The 18,316-nt window shown below is 41.7% G+C and overlaps 1 protein-coding gene across 7 annotated transcripts in view; it reads left to right on the top strand.

The window, feature by feature from the left end:
* Epsti1 (epithelial stromal interaction 1) overlaps window positions 1–18,316 on the top strand; it is a 132,385-nt gene that overhangs the window by 98,792 nt on the left and 15,277 nt on the right. For 5 of the 7 annotated variants that reach the window (XM_052732682.1, XM_052732681.1, XM_052732680.1 and 2 more), the window contains 3 exons: window positions 3,153–3,185; window positions 5,002–5,085; window positions 16,135–16,208. In XM_052732682.1, coding sequence (XP_052588642.1) covers window positions 3,153–3,185; window positions 5,002–5,085; window positions 16,135–16,208 — 191 coding nt within the window. The remainder of the gene's footprint in view (window positions 1–3,152; window positions 3,186–5,001; window positions 5,086–16,134; window positions 16,209–18,316) is intronic. The other 2 variants (XR_008216979.1, XM_052732678.1) reach the window with 2 other exon arrangements.

The following is an 18,316-nucleotide window of genomic DNA, read 5'->3' as shown; positions in this document are numbered from 1 at the left end:
CCTTGGGAAGGTTGAAGACCACTGCTTTAGAAGGTGGAGCTTCACTGAAGGAGGTGAATAGTTGGGGGTGGGCCCTGAGGTTTTATAGCCTGCCCCCTTTTATAGTAACCACTCAGCCATCTCTCCAGACCCAACTTCTCTTGACTTTTGAAAATAGTTTGTTTTATTTTGCTTTGTTTTTAGGTTAATCTTTGAGAGAAAAATATCTAGAAGTACAAACATCCTTACTCCATCATCTGACATGAAAACTTGTCTTGGGATGATATGAAGCCCTCCAGGTTTATATGTTGAAACCTAAACCCGACCATTTTAGGATGTGAGCTCATTTGAAGATAGGAGCTTCACAGGGTTGATCAGTATGAAATTCAACATGAAACTGAGAGAGTTACATGTAGAAGGAAGTGGTGGGAAAAGAAAGGGATGAATATGACCCCTACAAGCCAGACAGGACGTATAGGGAGACAGGGGTAACTATGACCCTGCAAGTCAGACAGGAGGATGGGACCGATAAATCCCTTCCTCACAGTCAGAAGGAGTAACCTTGATTTTGAAATTATCATGTCTAGAACCATGAGACAGCAGATTTCTGAACTCTGAGCCACCTGTCTGGGATGGTTTGACATGGGAGCATGAGCAAACTCTTTAATAAACACTGTTTTTCTAATTTAATTTTTTTTCATGCAGTATGTTTTGATCATGTATTTCCCTTTCTCAACACCTCCCAGTTCCTCCCGCCTTCCTATCCACCCAACTTTGTGTTCTCTCTCTCTCAAAAAAGAAAAAGCCATCAAAAAAAATCAAAACAAACAAAAAAAGCCAATAAGACAAAAAGAATTGCCAAACGAAACAAAACCTCCACAGGAAAGGCCCCTTGGAGTTCACTGGTGTTGACTGACTACTCCTGGGCATGAAGCTTGCTCTGCAGTGTGGTTGTGGACCCAGTGACACTCTGCTGGAGAAAACAGATTTCCCCTTTCCCATCAGGTGTCCATTGCAAATATCTTCTTGATTACGGCGCACCTGGTGTCCACTTCCGCTTCTGCGTGTTGGAATTTTGTCTGGTTTGAACTTGTGCAGGCCTGTGCATGCTGTCACAGTCTCTGCAAGTTCCTGTGTGCATCAGCCCTGCTGTGTCTGCCAGACACTGTTTCCTGGCGTCTTCTACCACCTCTGGCTCTTACAGTCTTTCTGTCTCCTTTTCCACACAGATCCCCGAGCCTTGAAGGATCAGGCTTTGATGAAGACATCCCATTTAGGACTGAATCCTAGCTAAAACAATGTGATTTGTCATCTGTTCATAGGATGTTATTCTCCCTTTTTTTTCTGAATTTCTTTTTTTTAAAAAAAAATTTAATGTAATTTCTTTATTGATTCTTTGGGAATTTCACATCATGAACTTTAATTACGCTCACCTCCCAGTCCCCCCCATATCCTCCCCTCACCCCTGTAGTGCCCTCCAAAAAGAAATATTAAAAAAGAATCAAACCAAAACAAAACAGAGCAGTCAATCAAATGAAAATAAGAACAAAACAAACAAACACCCCCCCCAAACCCCAAAACCACGTCTTCACTTTTCTTTCTTTCCCACCTCCCCATCATGACTTCATTTATCCTGGTGGCTTTAGGAGCAGTGTGACACATAGTATTCCCTTTTGTCCAATCAGCTTTCCTAGCAAATGTTCATTGCAATGAATCATTGGTCTGGTCCAAGGTCTCTGGTTTCTGGTACACCGTCATCACTGGATCCTCACCGAAATTCTTCTGGGATATCCCGTGGCCGCCCCGAGTCATGGAGAGCCTGTGGGTATCTTCTCACAGGACCAGCCCCTTCACCAGCCCCAGCAGGTCCTAGATGGGGTAGATGTCAGGGTGGGCCAACCCAGGGCCCACCTGTGGGTCTGGGTGGTAGTTGAGCTGGTCAGTCTGGGCCATTGGGGTCACCTGCCTCAGGCAAGAGGACATAGCCAGCTCCCCTATGCCCATGCCATCGGGTTGGTTCTCCCTCACCTGTGGTGAGGGGTGGAGGCATCTCTCCCAAGTGCAGGGGCCAGTTCTCTTGCTACAGTGTTTAGCAAGAGGCAGGGCCAGCTGTCCCAGGGTCAGTGAAGGGCGAGCTGGCTCAGCATGTCCCTCTGATTTTTAGTTCCTATGGTTCCCTGAGGTGACACAGGCCATAAACATCACCACAGACCCCAGCTGCAGCTGGACCACGGACTCAGATATGGCCTTTGGCAGCAGCTCAGGCTGGGATAACATCCTGGCTCCTGGTGGAAACACTGGCCACTCAGATCTGTATGGCCCTGGAAGAAGCACGGTTCTCAGGTACCAACATGGTCCCAGGCGGCTATTGAGACCCCAGGCAACCACACAGCCTTTGGTTGTACCAGGAGCCACAGATGTCAACACAGATCCCGGCTGCGGTAGGACCCCAGATCCAGGCATAGATTCATGGCAGCAGCCCGGGTCTGGATGTCACCATGGCCCCAGGTGACAGCAAAGTACACCCAGATCGGCATGGTCCAGTGGCAGCATGGCCCTTAGACACCGACACGGCCCCATGTCGTGGCCAAGATCCCTGAAATCAGCAACCCTCAGTGGCAACAGGAACCACGGACATCAAGATGGCTCAGTCATTAAGCACTAGGTTCACAACCAAAAATAGTCTCCTTTCTTAATCAGTTTCCTATTCATTCTTTGAAATACAGCTTAGCAACACACAGTTTTGAGAAGGTGTCTTTGACCCTATTTGATTAAATGCCATCTTTTCTAGCTTCATATGTTACAATAGTTAACATGCCTTGGAACTGTAAATCACTGTCTCTCTGACTTCCACACAAGGTTATTAAAGTCTGAAGTTTGCGATCTTGTTTTGATGCAACACTTGCACATAGGTGGCTCAGGTATTGTTTATGAATGAATGCATTGTAAGCATTCAGGTATTGTTTATGAATGAATGCATTGTAAGCACAGCTTTGAGAAAAATGGAGAAAAGTGTGCATTGGCTTAAGGACAAAACTTCAGTGTCAATTACTATATCAAGTGAATATTTAATACTACACAAATATTAATGCAGTGATTTAGACTTGGCTAGTATTAACAACTAAGAAAAAATAGAAAATAAAACATATTTTCTCCTGTATTCCTTTGAACAGAAACTTCCAGTCCTGCCTAGAGATCCCAGTTGGGTAAGCATGAATTAGGGTTGCAAATAACTTTGAGCTTTCTATAGCTAAGGTATCATGTGACTCCTCGGTTCTTGTAGCCTTTTATATGGCACCTCATATGCATAATAAACCTCTTATGTCTCAGCTGAAAAATAAGACTCATATTCTGATAAAGAACAATGTGATACATTTATAAGGAAAGGATTCAAGTAGAATTCATGTTCCATGTTCAAGACATAATATTTACTTGCATTCTGCCTTGTTCCCTGGGTCTCATGTGGAATATTTGTGATTAAGATTAGCGTTCTCTACTATAAATAGAAAGGGCATGAGAGAACCACTACCCACTTGCTGTGGCTTATCACAACTCCATTGTTTGGGTATAGAGATAAGAGAAAGTCATGGTGTGGAGGTTGCTTGTGTGATGAAGCAGGCTTTGGATATATGAGGGATTTCTGGACACACAGAGCTCCACGAGCCTCAGTGATACTTCTGCATAGTGTGATTCTGAAAGCTTCTCTCCCCTCCTGGAGAGTGGTTCTTGCTGGTAGATGGTGGGAGATGGATTTTTATGGTTATAAGAATGGGGGGATGATCTAAGAAGTACTTGAGAAAAATTATAGTATGGGGACAGGGGGAACCAACTACACAGGCTAGCCGGATTTCTAGTCCATAGAATGAGGCCTGAAATATGTGGCTTTCTCACACGCTGCTGCTGGGAGTTTTATGAGATGAATGCAGTTTCTGCAGCACTAGGTTATCAGATTGTGCTTCCTGCCTTTTGGAGGCTAGGACTACAAGTTCAGTGTGAAGTAGAAAAAGTACATGTCACTTGGACAGAATATAGATAGTCTGGGCTCACGATGGGGTTTACACCCAAATACACCGATCGTAATTTGAAAGTATTGCAGGTCAGAATGTATGTAATGTATCTAACCTAGGGAAGGAACACCCTGGCTTAGCATCATCGCAGGCTGTGGAGCGTCAGTCATTTATCCTCCTGATTGCATCGCTGACGGGATGTGTGGCTTGCTCCCACCGCCAAGCATCCAGAGCTAATGTGTTACTACATATCACCAGACTGTGAGAAGATCAAAACTGCATGCACATCACTTTTGCACAATCATAAAACTGAAAAAAAAAACAAAACCTCACAAGTGAACCATCCTAAGTCAGGCACTATGACTGCTTGCAGTCTCATGCATTTCATAATACTTGGTCTGTAGGACAGTGTGTTGGGCTATGACGGTGAGTCAGAAAGACAGCAGGACACCCTGTTGAAGGTGCTGGCTCTCTCAAACTCCTGTGGTCCAGAAAAGGCTTTCCATCTCCTCCTCTTGGGAATAGAACTGTGCGTCAGGTACAGATAAAGGCTTAGAAAGAAATACATCTTTGGAGTCACGTGTTACCAATCACCAGTTGGCAGAGTTTAATAGATACCACAAGTGAGCAGTGGTCATGGTAGTGATTCTACAGCCAGTGTCGTCACTGCTTGTGTGTGAGAGGGACCAATCAGTCGGTTGGAATGATTGTGACATCTTTAGCTTTCCACCAGAAGGGATGAATTATGTCAGTTATCTCTGAGGAGAAATTTTACAGCTTAATTAAACAAACATTTAAATCATCCTTTAAAATGTGCTAGATGATTGTGCTTACGCTAGCCCTCTTTTTATACATCCCAGGGGATGTCTTCAGATGTATGCATAAATCACTCAATAAGCAAATGTGTATGGAAAGCTTAGTGTATGCTCCACATGGAGGCTGAGTTATTAACAGCAGTCCCTTTGTAGGAAGATGGATGCACTGAATGGATGCTTCTCTGCTTGTGCCTTTACAGGCCAGTAGCCAGACACACAAGGATTCTCTACGGAAGGAAGACAACCAGAAATTGCAGAAGATGAGGGATGGACAACATCAGAAGGTATTTACGAGGCCTTCTTTGTTACTGCGGATTGCTTCCAGTACCAGGTGCTTTTGAAGGCTTGCTGAACAGACATGTTTAGATTCTGAAAAAGATTTTGGAAAAACTGACAGCACATTGCAAACAAAAGATGGATTCTGGGTTTGTTCTATGGAGGTGGCTCCTTCCAGCCAAAACATTTACTTATGTAGCCCTACAATGGGTTGTACCGTGTTGGCCACAGCCGGTCCTGGCAGTCCACAGAGAAGGGGAAAACACACACGTGAACACAAAATATAACCAACCCCCATGTGAGCCAAGGGTAGATGAAGTTACAAATGGCATCCAGCAGAGAGTCCAGGGCTTTGAATGAAAGAAGTGTTATGAAACTGGGGTAGACATCTCTACACACATGTATACACATGCAGAGCATCCAGCACACTTTGAGTGATGGAAATCAGCAAGACAAAGGCAGAACCTCCTAACTTCTGAATAGCTGAATTTCATAACTGAAAGTTTCTAGTCTGGTAACTAAAACTATTGTGATTTGATGGTCAAGCATGCTCTCCACAAGCAGGCTCTGGTAGTGGAGCATATAGGGAATTCAAAGCAGACAGAGAAGTCGAGCTTGTACTTTTAATTGTATGGACATCCAGGACAGTGTGGTAACCAGTGCTGTAGGGAAACAGATGCGAAGCTGTGAGAACTGCAGTGTGGTCCATCCTGGTGCTGACTGCCTTCTCCTCGGCCACACCCTGGCTCGTCTAGAGAATTCCACTCTATATGGCATGGCCTGTGTGCCAGAAAATGGAGGGGCCGTTCCAGGCCAAAGATCCAATCCTAGTTCGTCTCCCTGTCTAGGGAAATTCCATTCTGCATGATTGTGATTGGTTTTCACCATAACATAGGCTGTAGATTTGGGCAACCAGGCTAAGGGAAATTGCCTTTCAGTGTTGATTTGATTATCATTAATTATCTTTCAGGTAAATTTCCTTTTTGTCTTTCTGTATTTTATCCAATAGTTCCTGTACCTCATTGTTCTTAGTGTTTATGTGGCATTTTCCTATCACTCAGTTTTTACCCCTCTGTATTACTGGTCTAAAATGTATGTCCAGTGATAAAAGTGGCTGAGTTTCTTTCACTCAGTGTCATGGTCTCTTTTTATTTGTGGTTTGATATGTTCTCATTTTCTGTAGTTGGTAGTTCATTTGCACATGTTTGTACTCTTGCCACGTTAACTGACATTTCATTCACAGTGTTTTCTTTATTTTTATGATCTCTGGTTGCATTTTTCTCTGTTGTGTTTATTAATCACTCCTCTCCTCTCCCCTCCCATATTATGAGAAGATTTACAGTGCTTCTATTTCTGTTTTTAATCTTGCTGCACCGACTCTGCTTGTCTCTTTGGATCTGAAAATGCATGCATCTCTCTGGCTTTCTGTCTGTGTCTATTCCCTTGTTCCGTCGCTGCTCACCATTCCCGGGACATCTATCAAATGGATTCCAGACAGGCAGGATCAGCTCTCCATACGTCTTCACTGTTCCTTCTCCTCCTTCCCTCTGCATCTCATTCTGAAGAAGGCACTGGATCATCCCATTGACTGCAGTCTCTCAGGACTCTGCACTGTGTGCTTATTTGACACATATATTGAATTCATTTGCTCACCCAAACTGCTCATTGGCTTTATTGTAGCAATGTTCCGCTTTATGAATCTAACATTCTCATCTCTCCACTGATGGTAACTATCCACATATTAAACTTTCTACTTCATATACCAACTGTATTTCCTGTTTTCTCTCTCATGCATTTGTTTCTTCGTGTTTGGTGATTCTTGCTTTTATGTTCGCCTGGACCCGAGATTAGCAGCCACTGTCCTTACGTGTGGCGCCTTGTTCTGTGGTCACAGATCCCTGGTATACTATTTCTCTGAGCTCATTCTCTCTTCCTCTGTTTGGTGTGATGGACTAAGGAGAGAAACCAACACAAAAATGCCCTGGATGCCCTTCTCCAGCTGGTGGCCCCAGTAGAGATGTCAGTATTTCCTCACGAAGCTCCTGTGGAGGCACAGTTAACTCAGCTCCAGTGCATCCTACTCATGCATTGGTCCTCCATGTACTCCACCGAGGGAGACCTGCTCCCTCTTTCCCCCCCAGGGTGCTCTTGAGGAGGGAGAAGTGAGAAGTATGTAGACAGAAGTATAGAGGAGAGAGAAACACAGGATAGCTTGGGAGGGTCTGGGTCAAAACCCACTGGCCCCTTCTGTCTCTACTAAAGGGCTTTTAAAGGAATGCCAAGGAGTGGAGCAAAAGACCTCCCCCTAGCACAGCCAAGTGCAGACCATCCCAGGCACCTGGTGACCATGCACATGGTCAAGCCATCCCCTAATGCAGCCTTGCTGTATAAAGCAAGCTCAGATGTCACTAGGAAGCTTTTGTGGGCTGCCACATTCCATGTAACTTACCCTGTCCTTTTTACCTTGTTGGCCTTTCCTATTATTTCTAATAGGTTGATTGTACTTCCCAAGTTTTGTATGGTTATCGGTTTAGTTTAGAAAGTGAAAAGGCAACAAAGGAAACCAGAAGGCACTCAGATAATTAGGAAACAAAGTTGTTATGGAAGCCATAAAAAGTAGTAGTGTTAGCATCTTATGGGAAATGCATGCAGAGCTGTGCACAGAGAAAGGAAATTACAACTGTTAAATCCATTGAATACATAAAAAAAAGAAGAAAAGTCATGAATTATGTACCAAGGAATTTACAGCAGAAACAATAAGTGAAACTAAAGGAAGTAATTAAGATAAGAACAGAAATTAATAACTTAATAATTAGAAACTTGACGAAGCAGCTGTTTAGAAACTCCAGCCGTGCATTCTGAGATAATGTCAGCAGGCTGAAGGAATCTGCAGCAAGCATGATTTGGAAGAGATTAAAGGAACAGACACAAACATACAACCTTAGATCTGGGGGGCCAGAGAGGCAGCTTTGGGAGGATTATGCTCCTGTTGCTGCAGGGAAGGCTATGCTAATAAGTTGAAAATCTCCATGAAGTGAATGACTTTCTCGGAAAACATAAAATGACAAAGAATTAAAAAGTGTACAAAGACAAATGGAAATACTTTGATTTGGAAAGTTTTCTGGGAGTTCCTTACCCCAACAGACTAAGCTTAATGTTAGAAGTAAGTTCTTCGGAATTTTTTACATGGCAGATTTTTTTTGCCTTATGCTTAGAAACTGTTCCAGATCAAGGAAAAGGATTAAACATTTTAGGCTTTCTTTTAGCTATTGTTTAAGTACAGGTACATAGTAAGTGTGTGTACATTCACACACACACACACACACACACACACAGAGAGAGAGAGAGAGAGAGAGAGAGAGAGAGAGAGAGAGAGAGAGAGAGAACACAGATCTTTTAGATATAAAAGTTTCAAAAGATAAAGATTTAATACTGAAAAGAAAAGTAGAATTTTTCTCTTAAGTAGTAATTTACCAAGATAAAATAGTTTCTAAAAATGCAAAGATAGCTACCTGTTAGAATTTGTTATATTTTATTTTTGCTATAGGAAAAAAATATTCACTGATTTTTCTTTTTGTTTTTTTCAGACAGGGTTTCTCTGTATAGCTTTGGTGCCTGTTCTAGATCTCCCTCTGTAGACCAGGCTGGCCTTGAACTCACAGACATCCTCCTGCCTCTGCCTCCCGAGTGCTGGGATTAAAGGTGTGTGCCACCACTGCCTGGTGTTCAGAGATCTTTTAAGTGGCAGGGGAAAAAAAGATAGACTTTTAAATTAATTCTGTCAATTAAACAAAATTTTAATAAACTATAATAAAAAGGATATTCTTAGCATATGTATAGCCTTCCAAACTAAAGCCCAATATATCTATCATTAATGCCAAAATACCAAAATGAGCAACATGGGATGCTTATAATTCCTCCCATATAAACCAAGATCATTCTGGAAATTCTGACATAGTGTTCCTCAAATCTATCTGATGCAAAACTGTTAATATTACATGGAACAGCTTTGGGAATTATTTTAGTCAACTTGATAAGGCAAGAAATGAAAATTTAAAAGGAACATTTCTAATTATTGGAAATAAGCTAATATTAATGGATGAGAGAAATTCACCCACACAACCCAAGAGAGTCTGTTGAAGCATGATTAGACAGAGAAGTTCATAAGAGAGGTTGGTTACAAGAGACATATCAAGAAGGAACTCTCTCAAATATTAGTGGAAATTGATTACAAAATATAGTGAGGTAAAAAGGAGCTCATGAACTGAGCTGTGTAAAAAAACCATTTAGTAGCTTGAAACAAACAAACCAACCAACCCCCAAAGCATAACTTTCCTTTACCCACAAAAGTCATTTTGGATAGAGCAGAGATGGTAGTTTACCCTGAGTGGGTTAACTCTACATTGCAGTAACTACAGTTGTATCCAAGTTAATTTGAGTTTAATTCCAATAAAATTTAAAATACTTTGACAATTCATTTCTAAGTCTCAACTCTGAGAATAATGCAGAAACTTTGGAAAAAATGACCACCTGATATATGTGTTTGCTGGGGTAAGGACTTATGGTAGTGGTTACAATATAGTATAGACAAACATAATGCTGTATGTGTTTGCTGGGGTGAGAGCTTACAGTAGTGGTTACAATATAGTATAGATAAACATAATGCTGTATGTGTTTGCTGGGGTGAGAGCTTACAGTAGTGGTTACAATATAGTATAGATAAACAGGATACTGTATGTGTTTGCTGGGGTGAGAGTTTACAGTAGTGGTTACAATATAGTATAGATAAACAGGATACTGTATGTGTTTGCTGGGGTGAGAGCTTACAGTAGTGGTTACAATATAGTGTAGACAAACACAATGCTGTTACTAGGACAGGAGAAACTAAAAAGCCCTTGGGCACTATCAAATTAAGAAAGCAGTAGTTGTAAATAGTATTTGTTTCATTTATTTTTGACAGAGTATGTAATAGCCCAGGTTAGCCTTGAGCTTGTTATCAATTCCCACCCCCAGCCTTCCGAGTGCTGAGATGATGGACCCATAACAACCATGCCTGGCAAATACGTGCATTTGTTCTGAGAAAATACTCACAGACGTCCACAAAAAGTATGCACACATTTGTTTTTTTAATGGTTAATGAAAATTTGAAACAATTTGTTGACTGGCAGAAGACTGGAAGGTTCTGGAAGTCCATATGGCAGTTACCAGCATCCTTGAATGACAGGAATATGTTCACATTGGTGACAATGAAAACACAGATTAAAAATAGAGCACAGACAGATTGTTAAACCTGCCTCCTGCCTCTGCACCCTGTGTGGGTTGCTCCCCTGCCCCAACTTTGTCTGTTGCGTTGATGGTGCTGTTATTTGCCTCGTGACATTTTGTCAAGATCAAAAGCGAGGAAGCAGGTTGGGAGTTGATCCTCGCGCCTGGCACATGTTAAACCTGATAGTGTGAGTCAGGGTGGGAGGCTGTAATCTGTAGGTTTAATCAGGAGGAAAATATAGGGGCCTGTTAAAGGGGGCTTATCTCTGGGCTGAGAGTTTTCTGAGTAATTATTTGTTGTCCTTTATACTTTCTGTAGTTTCTAGATTTTTCTATAGTGAATCAAACCTCCAGCAAAGGAAGAGCTTAAAGAGAGAGAGAGAGAGAGAGAGAGAGAGAGAGAGAGAGAGAGAGAGAGAGAGAGAGAGAGAGAGAGAGTTGATGAGAAATGTTCTGGTGTGAAATGTATCTGGGTGAAAGGTAGAGGATGGTGAAATCAAAGATCATGGGGCTGGACTCCCTTTGTTACTACTGACACTAAATGATAGAGCTCCCAGCACTAGTCAAGGGAGAACTTAGTCATACTCGGTATCATTTCCGGTAAGTGTTCCACCTCACTGTGCAATTTTCTTGACTATCCCACTTCACCCTTTGGCGTTCGCGTCCTTCGATTTGGTTGGGCACCTCTTTTCGAGCATCCTTTCCACCTTTTCACTTCGTTCTTGCTGGTCAAGGTCATCGCTGTCCTTCTGGGATGGAGCCTCATCAGAGCCAGGCTCTCTTTAGACTCTCCCATTCCCTCAAAGTCTTTCGCAGCAAACATCCAAAGGCAGCAGTTCTTTTCCTGTCCCGGCTCGACCCTCCTGCTTCCACCGTGCTTTTCAAAACTCCAGTAGAGCTGAGAGAACATCCTCTCCTGGGAGAAATTCATCCCACCAAGGCGACGGCACTTTAATGTTTACACGAAGCAGTCAGGCTGAACCATGTCTGCACATGCCACAGTCGGAATCGGACATGATTTCAAAACCGCCCTATCTTCATCGTCAATTAGTGCACTAGGAGTTGCTTTGGAGCCTGCCTTTTGCTCCAGTCTCTTGGCTTCTCAAAGCTTCCAGCCTTGCACACACCTGAGTGTGGTCCCATGGCTTCTCTGATGGAGTAGGGCCCTGGGAGGGAGCGGAAGCGCAGGGTTGATTTTGCTTCTAGCAGGAAATGCCCACGGCTCTGTGGCTCTCTGTTAGGCTGTGCTCCCAGGACTGATGCTCGGAGCTGTGCTGTGGCTGTCCAGCACAGCAAGCTCCCTACCTCCTGACTAACCTAGACAGTCCCCTGTTTGCAGCAGATTCCTCACATGTAATAGGCCACCAGGTCAGTGCTTACAGGTTCTGTTCTTGACATCTCAAGATGGTATCTTACCATTTCCCGGAAGGGCCCTCTTTGTCCGGAGCTCTCAGTGCCTGGAGAAGACCCTCCCCTCCTGCTCCTTGGAGAGCTTTTATGGATATACTTTAAACACTGAATATTCATTTCTCTGGTTTGTGTTTCTGCTTTGTATTTCTGTGTTATTGTTGAGACTTACGTTCAACAATGCATTTCTTTTTGCTTCATTCCATGGTTCTTTCTGGGTCCGCTTCCATTTTAACATGGTTTCCTTCGGGGAAGAGCTGCGTTGCACTTTATCTGCACAGATCCAGGTGTCTGAGGAGTGGCTGGTACTTAACACGCATGCACTGCGTGAGATAAGGGTCGAGTGTCTGGTGTGTTGTGTATCGCGGCATTTTGATTTTCTTCGTGTTGCAGTCTCAGTCCGGGGAACCAGAACAACTTACCTTGTACTTTTTCAACTGGGTGTTGCCTTTCCATGTGAGAAGCCAAGGAAATGAACCACAAATATGCTTATAAGGCATGCAGACACATCCTCGGTGGCTGTCAGTTCAACAGAACAGATTAATTAGTAGAAATTATCTTTCTTGGTACCAAAGAAAAACGGCCTCTCTTTGGAATACACTGTGCTGATGATCAGAAAATAAGCCAGGGCGCAGTGGTGCCAGCCCCTCCCCTCTGCCATCTGGAACAATGTTCTCGCATGGTGATGCCTCATCAGCTCCCTGTCCGCACTTCCCACCAGATCTTTATCTCTACTCCCCATTCTTAGCCTCTGCAAGAGGATGATGTGCGTGCTCTCTTCCCCGCCTCTTTCTTCTAGCAGTTTTTAGCTTCCTAATATACTAACTTCCTGTTTTGTTATCTCTACACGTTAAAAACTGTACCTATTAGAATCTTTTTATTTGTTTATTTTAATACATTTTAATTAAAGTAGAATTACATCTTTAAACAAAGAAAAACTTATGAAAGCAGAAGTGGCCTTTTACATGAGTTACAAACCCCCACAGATGGTCTAAGGAAGTAATATGTACATATAAAGATTGTAAAACCTAAAGTGTATCAGATGTTAAAGCTTTCTCCCTCTATCCATCTACCCTCCAAGTTCTTTACCAATGGCAATGACCAGTTTCTTTCATTGTTCCACAAGATATTTTACATATGGCAAATGCAAGCATATAAATTTGAAATGGGGGCGCTGGGGAGATGGCTCAGTGGTTTAGAGCACTTGTTGTTCTCGAAAAGGACATGGGTTCAGTTCTTACCACCCACATGGTGCCTCACAACTGTCTGTAACTCCAGTTCCCGGGACTCCAACACCACACTTGGTCACAAATTTCCTTTGTCTGGAGTAGGAACTGTAATAGGGCAAGGATCCCATCTGTCTTGTGCACCACTGTAGGGCTGGCACGTCCATCTAAGCCGGCTCACCACAAGCCTCTCAGTCATTTTGTTCAATGAATGCATGGGACACATCCAATTAGCTTATGTGTGCCGTAAATATTTACTTGTTCCTATTTTACTTATTTTAAAGCTGGTTTATGGTATTTTATCAAAATAGGAGCTATAGATTTTTTATTCAGCTGAATTTACCAATTTTCTTCTTGTGTAACTTTCTTTGCTATGTTCATAATTTTACCTATACTTGCTTTGAAAATGTTTGTGATTTCATCTTTAAGGTTCAAATCTTAGACTCTATAGAATTTATGTATATTTACAAGGGAAGGATCTAGTTTTGATTTTTCTCTTAGTAGTTGCTCAGTCTATCAACCTTCACTCAAGTGTCTGCTAGACAGCCTCAGCACAAGTCTACCATAACCACATTTCCACAGGCATTCGGCCTCTTGCCAAACTTGAGCTGTTTAAACCGCTAAGTTTCAGGACACATCTTAATGTCTGGTAGATCTACTTCTTTCTCATTTATTTCCTTGCACGTGATGTCTTTGTAGCTATGATTACATTCTTGGACTTTTTTCCCTAATAAATTCCACAACAATTTTGTTTATAACTGGTCCCTTTCTTCTCATTTTCCACAGAAAGAGAAACATGGTCTTTTTTTAAAATCTTTTTTTGCTCTTGTATGTTTATAAGAACAAAAGAATAGATAAGAAAACTACAGCACAAAGAAAATGTCTTATTTACTTATTTATTTATTTGTTTGTTTGTTTGTTTGCTTGTTTATTGGTGAGAGTCAACCCAGAATCTTAGACATGCCAGGCAAGTGCTCTACATAGAATCATACTTCTAGATCTTTAACAAAAATTTTGTAGCTGGCAAGTGATAATTGACTGAGTGAAACAGAAAAGGCAGAACCCATATTCAAGAAGCTGGAAGACACAGACTGACTAAAGTGCTGGATGTGGAGGTATGTGGCACCTGCCAAGGCTGGGTTAAAAATAAAAACAACTAGTTAGTTCTACAATGTAAAGTGGTCAGCCCTGATATCGTATACACAAGTGACACTAGCCAGACTCAACAGGTTGTAGTTAGACATTTATATATATGTATATAACAATGACAATCAAGGAATTTGAGAAGGAAAGTGTCAGTGGTGGGGGTTGGAATGAGTGAAGGGAAAGGGGAAGTGATGTGGTTAGTTTTTAATAAAATTTTGGAAATCTTAGTGAGGAGCTACAAGAGCCCTAGGCCCTCTCTGCCACCACACTGAATGTTGAGAGAAGTGTTTAAGAATGGAAATGGGCTATATGAGGAGGGGGATTGGGATTGGCATGAAGATAGTAATAAAGACATATAAATCTCATTCCATAATAGGACATAAAATTAATGTTACCAGAATTAATAAGTAGAATAGGAATGCTTATTGTGGAGATAATTTAGACAGGTAAGCATGCACACAAGAGGAATCAAAAATGGTATGGAGACAAAGGAGGGCAACACCTGCTTTTGCTTTATATAAACCTGGCAAGTGCTAGGATGTGTTCTCATACTTTGACTTATTTTTTGAAACAGGGTCTTAATAGGTAGCTAAGGATAGCTTCAAACTTAGTCTTTGGGCCCCAGCCTTCCAAGGGCTAAAATCACAGACCCGTACCACTCTGCCTAGCCATTTGACAGAGTGCTGAAACTTTCTGTATATATTAAGCTCAAAAGGAAGAAGGGGTAGGATAGTGTTTGGGGGTAGAGCACCCACAGAGCATGTCCATGCCCCTGGCTTTGGTCCCAAGGGGAAAATACAATTAAAAGATTAAAAGAAACAGACGACTTTATATCATTGTGGAAAAGTGAGAACTCTAGCACTAGGCTTGGCATCTAGATTCCGGGGAAGTGTTGAATGGGTGGATAGTATGTCATTATTTTGAAAACTCTCCAATTTCCCTTATTAGCGCTATATAAGAATGAGAATAGACTAATGGACTTTATAGACCGATAGGCAATAAATTTAGAGTATAATGTATAAGATACAAGTGTATTTCTTTGGCAATGACATTTGAATGAAATTTAAAAAGAAAAAGTCAGTATGAATTTTTAGTTTGTTTTAGACTTTTCACGAGGTGGTTCTAAAACACTAGCCATGGCCACAACCATTCGTTGGCATGCGTTTGTCAGAACCTGACAGCAGAGTTTCCACCAGAAAAATCTCTTTAGCCCAAGGGGTGGCTTATGACTTGGGCCTTTCTTCTGCTTTTGTCTGTCTTTGAAAATAGGATTAATACTTGGTCTGCCTGAAGGTAGGTGATGGGTATTCAGGAAATCCTGGCACTTAGTCCTATGGTGTAAGAGTACAAATGAATTATCTGTGGCCACAGGAGTTACTACATCCAAGAAGACAACCAGGATATTAGAAACTGGAGACTCACAGTCATGAGATGTATTTGGAACCCCAACTAGGGAGCCTGAAGTTCTGATAGCAGGGGAAATAACTGTTTAAAAAAACAGATGTAACTGTTATTAAGGCAGATCTTATTCTCCAAGGCTGAGAACACTTTACCAATAGAATTGCACTGCAGAATGGAGTCCAAAATTTTCTTTTAAGTTGCAATGGATTTTTACTAGGAAAGAAATGTTACAAAAATACTATGATAGTTTTGTGTGATATTCTTAAAGGAACTAATTTGATTTGTTTTTCTTTGTAAGACATAGATGAGTTTGAGCCACATTGTGTTGTCTTCTCTGTGTTTTGTACACCTTGGTCTAATTTTCTTGACCATGCACATTGGCTTTTTAATCTGACAATTTTACACTCACAGAGCTATTCTGTTAGACTAAGCTGCAATTATTTTTGCTGCCTACTTATAGAGGGAAAATAATTTCACGTCCAAATAGATTTAAGTAGAAGTTTCAGAAGTGAAATGTTGCCCCAGCTAAGGTTAAATGTGTAATTGATTTGGGGGCTGTCTGTACAGCCGTGTTAATTGAAAACCATATCTTCAAACTTTCATTGTTCCTAGAGTAAATTACTGGAAACTAAAGGACAGCACCAAGAGGAAGAAAGAGCCCAAATCCTTCAAGCTGAGCACTGGAGGTATAACTGGCCAATAAAATAAGCATCCTTGGTAAAATCAATTACTTATAAAGTTTTGCAGCATTTTGGGAAAATGTTAGAGCAACATTAAATAATGTTCTGAAATTAAAATCACTTCTAAACCTGTGTGTGCTATGCCAACTGCTACCTATCTATCTATCTATCTATCTATCTATCTATCTATCTATCTATCTATCTGCCTACCTACCTACCTACCTACCTACCTACCTACCTATCTATCTATCTATCTATCTATCTATCTATCTATCTATCTATCTATCTATCTATCTATCTGTCTGTCTATCGATCTACCTACCTACCTACCTACCTACCTATCTATCTATCTGTCTGTCTGTCTGTCTCTCTGTCTGTCTATCTATCTATCTATCTATCTATCTATCTATTCATTTGTATACATACATATGTATATGCATACAGAATATCCACACTTCTTGGGTTAAGGACATTCAAACTCCTATGAGAAGGCTGAATCACAGGGTTGGAGAAAATGGCTTAGTAGTTAAGAACACTTATTGCTCTTACAAAGGACCTGAGTTGAAGCCTTAGCGCCCACATCCAGCTACTCACAAATGCCTGTAACCCCTATTCCAGGGAGTAAAACCTGTCCCAGGGAAATCTGACACCGTCACTGGCTTCCTTGGGCACCTGTACTCACATGAGAATGCATGTGTTGGCTTAAAGAGAGAAGGCCAAACCACACTTTCTGTTTATTTAGGCTGTTATTTTGTCCCCTTCCCCGCGACAGAACATCACATCCCTCTGAGACCGCACGTTCCTGTTTGTAAACGACTTTGGCGTTATTGGATTGATATAGATGATTAGACACCAGTGCTTAGGAACAAACACTTGGGAAAAAACTCATTAAAGGTATTTTATGTTGACTAATATATTAGGGTGGGGGTAAAAATTCAAGATAGAAGCAGTAAGTAATTTTTAATAGATTAAATATTCTTTATTTTCTAGATTATAATATAATTACATTATTTCTCCCTTCTCTTTCCTCCCTCCAAACTCTCCCATATACTCTTCCTTGTTCTCTTTCGAATTTCTGCCCTCTTTTTTTCATTAATTGTTATTATGTGTGTGTGTGTGTGTGTGTGTATGTGTGTGTATACAGATATATCCCTGAATATATCATGCTTAGTCTGTATAGTGTTACTTGTATGTATGTTTTCAGGGCTGACCATTGGGTATTGGATAACCATCTGGCATGCTCTTCTCTGGGGAAGACTGTTTCTCTTGCTCTCGACATTTCTTGGTTGCCGGTAGCTCTTTGTGTAGGGTTGAGTCCTCTGGACTTTTCCCCATCCACTTTGGCATCCCTATGGGTATCATCTTTATTCAGCTCATGTTTGTACGGTCATGTTGGTGAGCTTTATGGGTGTAGCTTCTGACATTAGTAGCCTACGCAATCTCATAGGAAAGTCCCTGGTGTCAGATGTGTTTTGAGAATACCTGGTGAGACTCGACATAACATGTGTTAGAACATCGCTAATAACGCTATACTGACCGTAGCTGTAATGATAGGTTCTTCCTGCGAGGCCTCTGGGTGGAACATCTTAGAAGAATTTAGTGTAAGGGCTTTCATGATTTAAGGAAGCATATTCTTTTTGAAAGCAGATGACTTCTCTTACGTAACTTCCCCATCACTAAAATATGTCTTTTTAAAAAAATTTTATTTGTTTATTTTTATGAGTAAGGATATTTTGCCTACATGCATGTCTCTACACCATGTACATGCTTGGTGCCTGTAGAGGCCAGAAGAGGGGCATCAAATCCCCCGGGATAGAATTACAGATGGTTATAAGCCACCATATAGGTGCTGGGATTCGAACCTGGGTCCTCTGGAAAAGCAATGAGGGCTCTTGACTGCTCCGCCATCTCTCCAGTCCCACTGAAGTGTGTTTTTTAATTGTAATGCTTTCATTTTTTTTTTTTTTTTTGGTTTTTCGAGACAGGATTTCTCTGAGTAGCTTTGCGCCTTTCCTGGGACTCACTTGGTAGCCCAGGCTGGCCCCGAACTCACAGAGATCCGCCTGGCTCTGCCTCCCGAGTGCTGGGATTAAAGGCGTGCGCCACCACCGCCC

Source organism: Peromyscus californicus, unplaced genomic scaffold (assembly GCF_007827085.1).
Source record: "Peromyscus californicus insignis strain IS unplaced genomic scaffold, ASM782708v3 Scaffold_12__1_contigs__length_115047231, whole genome shotgun sequence".
Classification (NCBI taxonomy): Eukaryota; Metazoa; Chordata; class Mammalia; order Rodentia; family Cricetidae; genus Peromyscus; species Peromyscus californicus.
Note: the sequence above shows the minus strand (reverse complement) of the source record. Positions and strands in the feature narration are given on the sequence as shown.